We start from the raw sequence: 10505 nt of genomic DNA, 5'->3' as shown, positions 1-10505 counted from the left end.
TTAAAAAAATTACTAAAATTACATTAAAAAAAAAAAATTGAACACTTTTTTAAAAATTACAAAATTTTTCACTCCCGTTGAACACGTGGCTAAACAGATCAAGACACGAATTGCAACTGATTTTTGAATTATTTTTGTAATTTTCAATTAAAATTATTTGTGACCTTCGGCCTCTAGGGTACACCTTTTGTACTTCAATGTAAACATACATCTACGCAGGTATAAAAATAATTTCAAAATCTCTTTAACATTTATTTTACTTTGAAAAATCTAAATTTAATTTAAAAATCCATTAATGTAAATATAAAAAAAAATAAAAATTAATTTTTAATTCAATTCAGTTTTTTTTTAAAATGAAAATCCCAAGCTAATTTCTAATTTTCCCGGTGAGTGTGGTCACCCTGAATTATGTCACGTTCAAATAAAAGAGTTAGTACTGTTTTAATTTTTTAACAAACAAAAATTTTGAATTTATTTTTTCATTTTTTTTTTTTTTTTATTTTGCTATAACAAAATTTGTATTTTGCAATTTTGGTAAAAATTATTATTAATATTTGTGTTTGGGGGGGGGCTTTCAGAATGCAAAAATAAAAAATGAATTTACAGATTGTAAATTTTATTATGGACAAATTTCATTTTTTCTATTTGAATTAATAGGAATTTGTAAACCATTTAATTGGAATTCAAATTTAAAAATTTTTTTCTACAATTCATATACAACATTTATTATAATAATTTATATTTTGTTTTTGATTTCAATATTAATTTATATTTTACAAAATTTCCATAATATTGACAATGAAATGGAGACATTCTATTATTTTCTTGCACTTTTCACTGTTTTATTTAAAATGATTATTATTCTCATTAAACGTAAAACAGTTATTGAGACACAAAAATTATTTATGAATAAATTATGTCAACCAAGAGATAATTTTGAATTAGATATTTTACAACGAACATCAATTTCTTGTAGGTAAATAAAAAAAAAATAAAACAAAAATTTATGATAATTTTTTTCTACCTTGAAAATATACGTAAAAAAATAATTTTTTTTTAATTATAATTTAAAAAATATAAAAGGAATTAAAAAATTAATAAAAATTTTTTTTTATAAAATATTATAGATTATATACAATTGTCTACTTAATTTTAATGAATTGTACTGCATTGTCAGTTTTATTATTTCCACCAACAAAAAGTGGTGATTTAACATTACCACTTAAAGTTTGGACGCCATATAGTCTTAATTTAAGAAAATTATTTTTCTTAACTTACATACATCAAGGAATTTCTGCATTATTGGCAGCTTGCGCAACTTCAGCTGTTGAAAGTTTAGCATTTGTAATAATTATACAAATTTGTGCCCAATATGAAATTCTCAATCATCGATTAAATTTACTTTCAGAATTATCGACAAAAAATAATTATTATCCTCATTATCAATGTGAATCGAAAATTCTTAAAGATTCTGTAATGCTTCACATTCATATTTTTTCGTAAGAACAAAAAAAAATTTTTTTCCAAAAAAATCTTTATTATTATTTATTATTATTATTATTATTATTATTATTATTATTATTATTATTATTATTATTATTATTATTATTATATTTTTAAATTTCTATTCTAATTGTTGTGAATTTTTTTTCTTTACAGAATCGGAGATACTTTAAATAAATTATATGGTTCAATGATATTTTTTCAATTTTTCTCATCATCAATGAGTTTATGTCCAATTACTTATCAATTAACAAAATTATCCACAACCGATCCAAAAAGTTGGATTTTATTCTTTCTATTAATATCTACTTTATTACAAATTTATATTTATAGTTATTTCGGTGATAAAATTATGGCAAAGGTAATTTTTTATTTTTTTATGAGATAAAAAAATATAATCTCAGAGCAAAAAAAAAATTATACTTTTTATATTTTTTTTTTAAATAAAAATTTAATTTTTTACAAAAATAAAACTTTAATTACAAATAAAAAGTTTTATTCATAACAAACAAAATTTTTTTAAATTAATTAATTTTAAAAAAATGGTTATATAAATATTATTTTTTTTTTACAAAATAATTATTTTTTATTTTCAAAAAAATTTTTTTTTTTTAATTCAAATAAATTTATATTTAGTTTGGAATAAAAAAATGTCTCAATTTTTTCTAATATTAATTAAAATTATTTATTATTTATAAATAAAAGAGCGTTGCACTTATGAAAAATGTTTACGATATGAAATGGTTATGCATAACAAATAAAACAAAAAGAGATTTGATATTGATAATGACACGGGCATCGAGGCCCGTAACATTTATGGGCTTTAAAATTGTTATAATGTCAACAGACACATTTGTACAGGTAATAAAAATAGAATTTTTAAAAATTTTTTTAAGTCAATAAAAAAAAATTTTTTTTATTTTTACTGAAATAAATATAATTAAAAATTTTTTTAATATTACTTTTTAATTTTCAGATAGTTAAATCCGCATATTCAGCCTACAGTTTGCTTAAACGTGTCTAAAAAAAAAAACACAGAAAAAATTAAATATACTCACATTTTTTTTTCCAAAATTTGGAATTCATTAATTATAATTTTTATTTAATGATAAATTTTTTTTTTCATATTTGTACTTTGTAAATTTTAAATAAAAATATTATTGTAATAATAGTGGATGTCATTTAGAAATTTCTATAAGTGTAAAATTATTTTTTTATTTCTGACTACTAAATTCATTTTCAACCCTTTCGTTGAATCTTTATCAAAAATTTATATGAATAATGAGAGAAATATTGTCGTTTAATATATAATTTTCTATGCAAATTACTGCTTGGGAAATTATTCAACAACTTGTTACTCACAATATAATATTTCACATTTTATCGTGAAATCAATAAATAATATAAAAAATGGAATTCTTATTATGGGGAGAGTGAAATTCTTATTCAAGGTAAGATAAGAAAATCATTAACTTATAAACTATAAGAAAGAAAAGACAGATTCTCAATTTTGTTATGTCTCATTCCCAAGTTAGTAACAAATTATTTTTTTTTTATTTTAATTATCCCGTGTGGAAAAGTGATGTGGGCCCCCAGCGGGGGCCCTTATGGATCGCCCTCATGCCATGAGGGCCGCATATGGATGATCCATAGGGGCCCCTCATGGAAACGACATGCTCATCGATGAGGGCGCCCGCATGGGCGATCCATGAGGGTGCCCCTACGGGCGCCCTTATGGGCCCTCACGTTTGCCCTCATCTTGCCCTCAAGTTTGCCATAATGTTTTTTAATCAATAATATTAATAATAAAAGTTAATTAATAATAAATAAGCTTAAGTTATGAATAAATAACATATTTATTTAATAATTATTCAATTTTAAATTAAATTCTTACTCAAATTCAATTTATTAATTAACGTTCTAATTAATTAACTGTCGGATATAATTAAAAGTAATAATAAATTAATTAATTAAAAAATTAAAAAATATTTAATTTATGCATACTATTAACGGATATTTTCATTTTTCAATTAATTCATACATAGAATTAATGATTAAACGCAAACTTGAGAAATAAATAAATCTAACGCATGGGGGGAATCGAACCTACGACCTACGGACTATGAACCTAACGCTTTACCAACTACGCTACGTACGCTACTTCAAAACGAATGCTAACTTCTTGATGCTATTTAAACTTCAAAAATACCTAACAAAGAAAAGTGCTTAACATCATTTAGTTAAAGTTAAGATATTAAATTATATTTTCCAATCAAATGCAATTTATAAAATATAATTAATTATATGCTTTATGATTATTATCATGAATCATCTCAGGCGAATTTTCAAAAAAGTGTAAATATATTTTTATTAAAAACGCGTTTTTCGTTGTTTTAAATCATTGGAAACATTCATTTTTTGTTGATAAAAAAATATTTGATTTTTGGACTTAGAAAATTTTGCTAATCGATCATGAGGGCGATCCATGCGGGCCCCTACGGTGGCCCTCATCTATTTTGCCATAAGTGTGAGTGTTATTTTCAAAAAAGTGTAAATATATTTTTATTAAAAACGCGTTTTTCGTGGTTCTGAATCATTATAAACATTAATTTTTTGGTGATAAAAAAATATTTGATTTTTGGACTTAGAAAATTTTGCTAATCGATCATGAGGGCGATCCATGCGGGGCCCCTACGGTGCCCCTCATGGATTCGCCATAAGTGTGAGTGTTATTTTCAAAAAAAGTGAAAATATATTTTAATTAAAAACGCGTTTTTCATTGTTGTGAATCATTATAAACATTAATTTTTTGGTGATAAAAAAATATTTGATTTTTGGACTTAGAAAATTTTGCTAATCGATCATGAGGGCGATCCATGCGGGGCCCCTACGGTGCCCCTCATGGATTCGCCATATGGATCAGCCCTCATGGGCCCCCGCCGGGGGCCCCGAACTCTTGAGGGCAAGATCGTGGCTTTTTCCACACGGGATATTAAAAAAAAAAATTAATTTTTTAATTCTTTTCAGAATAAATTTATTTACGATAAAAATAAATTATACATTGGTCAAATATCATTTTTTTTATTTAAATTAATTGGAATTTATAGACCAATAAATTGGAAATCAAAATATAAAATTTATATCTATAATTTATATTCTATTATTTTAATAACAATTGTATTTATTTTCATTATTTTTATATTAATTTACATTTTATATAATGCACAAAATATTGAACGAGAAATGGAAACATTTTTTTATTTTCTTGCATTATCAAATATTTTTTATAAAATGATTTCCATTTTTTTACAACGTACAACTGTTATTGAATCAAAAAAATTATTTATGAATAAATTATGTCAACCACGTGATGATTTTGAATATCAAATATTACAACGAACTTCTAATTCTTGTAGGTAAATTATTTTAAAATTAATTATTATAATTATAATTAATTTTATATATAAATAATAATTTTATTTAAATAATTTTTTATTTTTTATTTAAATAATAATAATAATTAATTTTTATTTAAAAAAATAGATTTTACACAATTGTTTATACAATTTTAATGAATATTTCCGCTCTATCGGTTTTTGTATTTCCACCTTCGAAAAAAAGTGAATTTCCATTACCATTTAAAATTTGGACACCATATAATTTAAATTATAGACCATTTTTTATTTTATCTTATCTACATGAAGGAACGGCTGCTGCATTATCGGCTTGTGTAACAAGTTCTGTTGAAACATTAGCTTTAGTTATTATTTTACAAATTTGTGCACAATATGAAATTCTTATTCATCGAATAAATTTACTTTCACAAATTTCGAAAATAAATTATCAAAAATCATCAAATCATCAATATGAATCAAATGTTATTAGGGATGTTGTTAAACTTCACATTCACATTTATTCGTGAGTTTAAAAAAAAAAAAATTTAAAAAAATTATAGAAAAAAAAATTTATTTATTTTTTGTATATCAAAATTAGTGACTCTTTGCTTTTTTATTAGTTAAATTTTAATGTAAAAAATTATTATTAATTATCATTTTAATTATTACTTTTTTAAAATTATTATTATTTTTTGCTAATTTTAGATTTAGAATAAAAAATTTTTTTTGAACTTTTTAGAATAGGAGACAATTTAAATAAATTATTTGGATCAATGATTTTTGTTCAATTTTTTTCATCAATGATAAGTTTATGTCCCATCACATATCAATTGACAAAATTCTCCTTAAACAATCCAAAGTACTGGGCATTGGTATTTCTATTAATATCGACTTTATTGCAAATTTTCCTCTACAGTTATTTTGGTGAGCAAATTAGATCAAAGGTAATTTTTTTATCCTTTATTAATTAATTAATTTAATTTTTTATATTATTTTTTATATATTTAAATTCTTTTCAATTTGAAATGACCTAAAAAAGAAAATAAAAGAAAAAACTTTTTTTTTTTTAAAAAAAAAAGTTGCATCAAATTGAAAAGAATATTATGATATTGAAAATATATTTTTATTAAAAATTTATTTATTTATTTATTTAAAAATAAATAAAAATAAAATAAAATATATTTTTTTTTATTAATTTAATGATATAAAAACATTAATTTTATTGTTAAAATAGAGTTTAGAATTTATGCAAGGAATTTATGCAATTCAATGGTTTTCCACAACAAATAGAACAAAAAAAAATTTGATTACAATAATGATTCGTGCTTCAAAGCCTATGACATTTATGGGGTATAAATTGATTGTTATGTCAATAGATACATTTGTACAGGTTTGTATTTTTTAATTTATCTAAATAAATTTAAAAAAAAATTTTTTTTTTAGAAAATTGTCTTTTTAATTTTTTTTTCTGAATAAAATTGTATTTTTAATTTTTTTTTTCTGAATAAAATTAAATTTTAATTTTTTTTCTGAATTTAATTTTATATTTTTTGAAAAATAAAATTATAAAATTTTATATTTTAGATAGTGAAATCGGCATATTCTGCATACAATTTACTGAAAGGTTTTTAAAAAGTGTCAAGTACGTAAAAAAAGGACTTTAAAGAAAAAGGAAAATTAAAATTAATTTTAAAAAAATTAATAAACAAATTAATTTTAAAAAAATTAATAAACAAATTAATTTTAAAAAAATTAATAAACAAATTAATTTTTAAAAAATTAAGAAACAAATTAATTTATATAATTAATGAAAAAATAATTAATTTTTACCTATACGTAAAATTTATAAAAAAAAAAATTTTTAATTTTGAATTTTATTTTGCGTACAAGAAAATTTTATCGATTTAAAATAAATTATTAATTTATTTATTCAAATAAATGTATGATAATAAAATATTTAATTCTTTTTTAATTATAAACTTTACATATTTTCTATAAAAAAAAAATTATCATTAATTTCCTAATAAACTGTGGAAAAAAAAATAAGTACTTCACTTTCAAAAAATCAACATACAGTCGAACTTGAATAAAAAAAAATTTTCTCACTTACTAAAAATTTCTCTCTCTTTTTTAGAGGTTTTTTAAATTTTTTTTTACACTAGTTTTTTTTTTAGAAAATTTTCAAATACGAAAAATGACATTATATAGAGGTCTCAAAAAAAAAGTCTCACTATCGAGGTTCAACTGTATTGTCATGAAAGTAAACGCTATGCATTTGAGACACAAAAACTATTTGTGCAAATTATTATTTCTCAATTTCTATTTTCTCGATTTTATAATTTCCTTATCTATATAGAAATGAAATAAAAGGGAAAATTGTCATCGAATATAAAATATGGTAATAAATAATTAATAGCGTGCCTCGTCAATATCTCACCCCTTTGAAAATACGAATACTTTATAAGTAAAACAGTTATAAACGTAAAATGAATTATTTTATAAATAATTCCATTAAAGAGGGAAGAAAATACAAATTGAAAGAAAAGATAGTTATATGGATCACACAAAATGATATTCTCATTCTTCTACAAAAACTAAATACATGAATTAATTTTTTTTTATTAATTAATATTAATTAACTAATACTAATTAAACTAATAATAATTAAAAAACAAAATAATAAAAACCTAAAATTAATTATTTTTTTTATAACGTGAAATTTTGCTAAAGGGAAATGTTCACTGGTGAATTTTTATTTAAAATATTTCATATTTTTGGCCTATGGACTAATGCTAATAATAAAAAATGGAAAATTACTCTCTATAATATTTATACTATTTTTAATGTAACAATTCATTTTAGTTTTACATTTACATTATTTGTACATTTATTTCATGTGACTAAAAGTGCGGATAAATTTACACAAACACTTTTTTATTTTTCTGGTGTGTTCGCTGTTTTTATAAAAATAATAAGTTTTGTTGTTAAAAATAAATATGTCGTCGAATTACATGAAATTTTTAAAAATAAACATTGTCAACCAAAAGATTTTTATGAATTGCAAATATTAAAAGAAATTTCACGAAAATGCAGGTAATATTATTTTTTATATAAATCAAAAATATAATTTTAAATTTAATTTTTTAATTTATATAATAATAATAATAATAATAATAACAAAAATAAAAATTATTATTATTATTAAATTTATAATATACTTTTTTCAAACAAAAGTAAAATTTTTTTTCCTTCTAAAAAATATTTTTATATTTTTGTTAAATAATAATAAAAAAAAAATTGAATATTTTTCTAAATATAGGATAAATAGCATTATTTTTCATATAATGATGGCTTCCACTACTTCATTATTATTTTTTTCATCTATCAAAAAAGAAGGAAATTTTTCACTTATATTTGATGTAACACTTCCCTATAATGTTCATAATTCGAAATTTCTATTTATTTTCACATATTTATATCAAACATATACTGTTTGGATGACTGCAATGTCAACAGCATCAATTGAATGTTTTGTTATGTTAATTATTGTTCAAATTGGTGGTCAATTAGATATTATAATACATCGTTTATCATTATTGAATGTTGCTTTTGAAAAAAATTTACCACAACATGAATCGAAAATAATTAAAGATTGTGTTATACATCATAATTATATATATCAGTGAGTTTTGAAGAAAAAAAAAAATATAAAAAAAATATATTATAACTGATTAAAATTTATGAAAAAAATAATTAAAAATTTTTCTACTTCAAAAATTATGAAAGAAAGATTTTTGTAAAATTTTTTTAGAAAAATTACAAAAAAAATTTTTTTTTGCAGACTCGGTCAGAAACTTAATCAATTGTTTGGTTTTGTTATTTTTATTCAGTTTTTTGCATCAATGGCTGGAATTTTTGCAATAATTTATCAAGTTTCTCAAATAGATATGAATAATCAAACAAGTTGGTTATTTTTGATTTATCTCAGTTCGATGTTATTTCAAATTTTTCTTTATAGCTTTCATGGACAGAAATTAATTGAAGGGGTTTGTAATTTTAAATATTTAAAAAAAAAATACATTTTTTTATATAAACTTGTATAAATTAATAAAGTTTCAAAAGTAACCAAAATTCTTTGCAAAAAAAAATATTTTTTATTTTAAATTAAAAAAAAAATAATAATAATTTGAAATAAAAATTAGAAGAATTTAATAAATATAAAAATTAATTAATAAATTTAATTTGAATAAAATTAAAAACAGAAAATTAATTTTGAAAAAATAAATATATGTTTAAAAATAATTTTAATTAACACAGAGTATTGCAATTTCACATAAAATTTGGCATATCGATTGGATTAATTTGTCAAATAAAACAAAAAAAGATCTTACAATTATAATGATACGTGGTACTAAACCAATAAAAATGACTGGTTCTTTTGTTATTGAAATGTCATTAGCTACATTTGTTAAAGTTGGTATTTTTAAATTATTTTTATAAATCTTTTATTAATATGACTAAAAAAAATTATTGTTCTTTTATAATAAAAATTTTTTTTTCAATAAATAAAGAATAAAATAAAAATTTTTTAAATATGATTTTAAAAAATTATTGTTTTTTTATAATAAAATATATATTTTGGTCTATTTTGAAAATAAATATTTTTTTTTTTAATAAATAAATAATAAAATAAAAATTCACTTTTCAGGTCTTGAAATCGAGTTATTCAGTGTATAACCTAACAAGTGCTTTATAAAAAAAAGAAATTCTTTTTCACAAAATTTTTTTTAATTACACATTAAAAAAAATTTATTTTTTTGAAGCTACGTTAATATTTATTCGATTCAATTTTATTTAGTTTGAATAAAAATAAAAAATAAATAATAATTTTTACGTTCCTCTGGAACTTTTTATTATTATTTATTTATTTATGTAAAAATTTTTTTTTTAGTTATTTTATTATCAGTTTTTAGTTTTTTAGTTATTTTATTCAGTTTTTTTATTTATAATTATTTTTACTATTAGTTTTTTATTTTAAAATTTTTATTTCTATTTTAAAATCATATTATCTTACTTGAACTATATTAGGGACATCCACCGAGAAATATATTTTACCTGCAACAGAAAAAACAAAAAATTACAAATTTTTTCAATAAAAAAATTATTTACATTATTATTAAATATATTATTAAAATAATAATTACATTATTAAAAATATAATTACTGGCAAAAAAAAAAAATTTGGTAAAAATTAATATTATTTAATTTTCAATTAATAATAATTTAATAATAATTAGTAATAATTTTCATAAGAAATGTATTTCATTTTCAAATCGTATCAAGTGCAACCATAACGCAATATAAATTGTAATATAATTTTATTCCTCAAGAATATAATATTTTTCTATGGCTTGTAATTTATTAAAAATTTATGAAACGAATATTGTCATCGACTGCGCAAAATATGAAAATAAATATTATATATCAGCTCGCCTACGTAATTATCTCAAACCCTTTTAAATTGAAATCCATATACATTTATATATATATGCAAGTTAACGGAGAGAGGTAAAATAATTTATTATGTTCATCATCAATGGGGGAGAG

General features: G+C 20.1%; 2 protein-coding genes across 2 annotated transcripts; both read left to right on the top strand.

Annotated features, from left to right (window-relative positions):
• Positions 1-715: 715 nt before the first annotated feature.
• On the top strand, positions 716-2604 carry LOC127279677 (odorant receptor 67a-like). Its single transcript, XM_051302235.1, has 5 exons — positions 716-976; positions 1128-1499; positions 1660-1864; positions 2209-2364; positions 2480-2604. The coding sequence occupies exons 1-5, from the start codon at positions 804-806 to the stop codon at positions 2525-2527; spliced, it is 954 nt and encodes a 317-aa protein (XP_051158192.1). The 5' UTR covers positions 716-803; the 3' UTR covers positions 2528-2604.
• Positions 2605-2913: 309 nt separating this feature from the next.
• On the top strand, positions 2914-9635 carry LOC127282440 (uncharacterized). The gene is made up of 4 exons (XM_051307094.1): positions 2914-2936; positions 4611-4656; positions 9216-9375; positions 9607-9635. Exons 1-4 carry the CDS (start codon positions 2914-2916, stop codon positions 9633-9635), a joined length of 258 nt encoding a protein of 85 aa, XP_051163051.1.
• Positions 9636-10505: the final 870 nt, after the last annotated feature.

The sequence above is a fragment of the Leptopilina boulardi genome, unplaced genomic scaffold (genome assembly GCF_019393585.1).
Source record: "Leptopilina boulardi isolate dan_hultmark-lab unplaced genomic scaffold, ZJU_Lbou_2.1 LbouV2_1, whole genome shotgun sequence".
In the NCBI taxonomy this organism is placed as follows: Eukaryota; Metazoa; Arthropoda; class Insecta; order Hymenoptera; family Figitidae; genus Leptopilina; species Leptopilina boulardi.
Note: the sequence above shows the minus strand (reverse complement) of the source record. Positions and strands in the feature narration are given on the sequence as shown.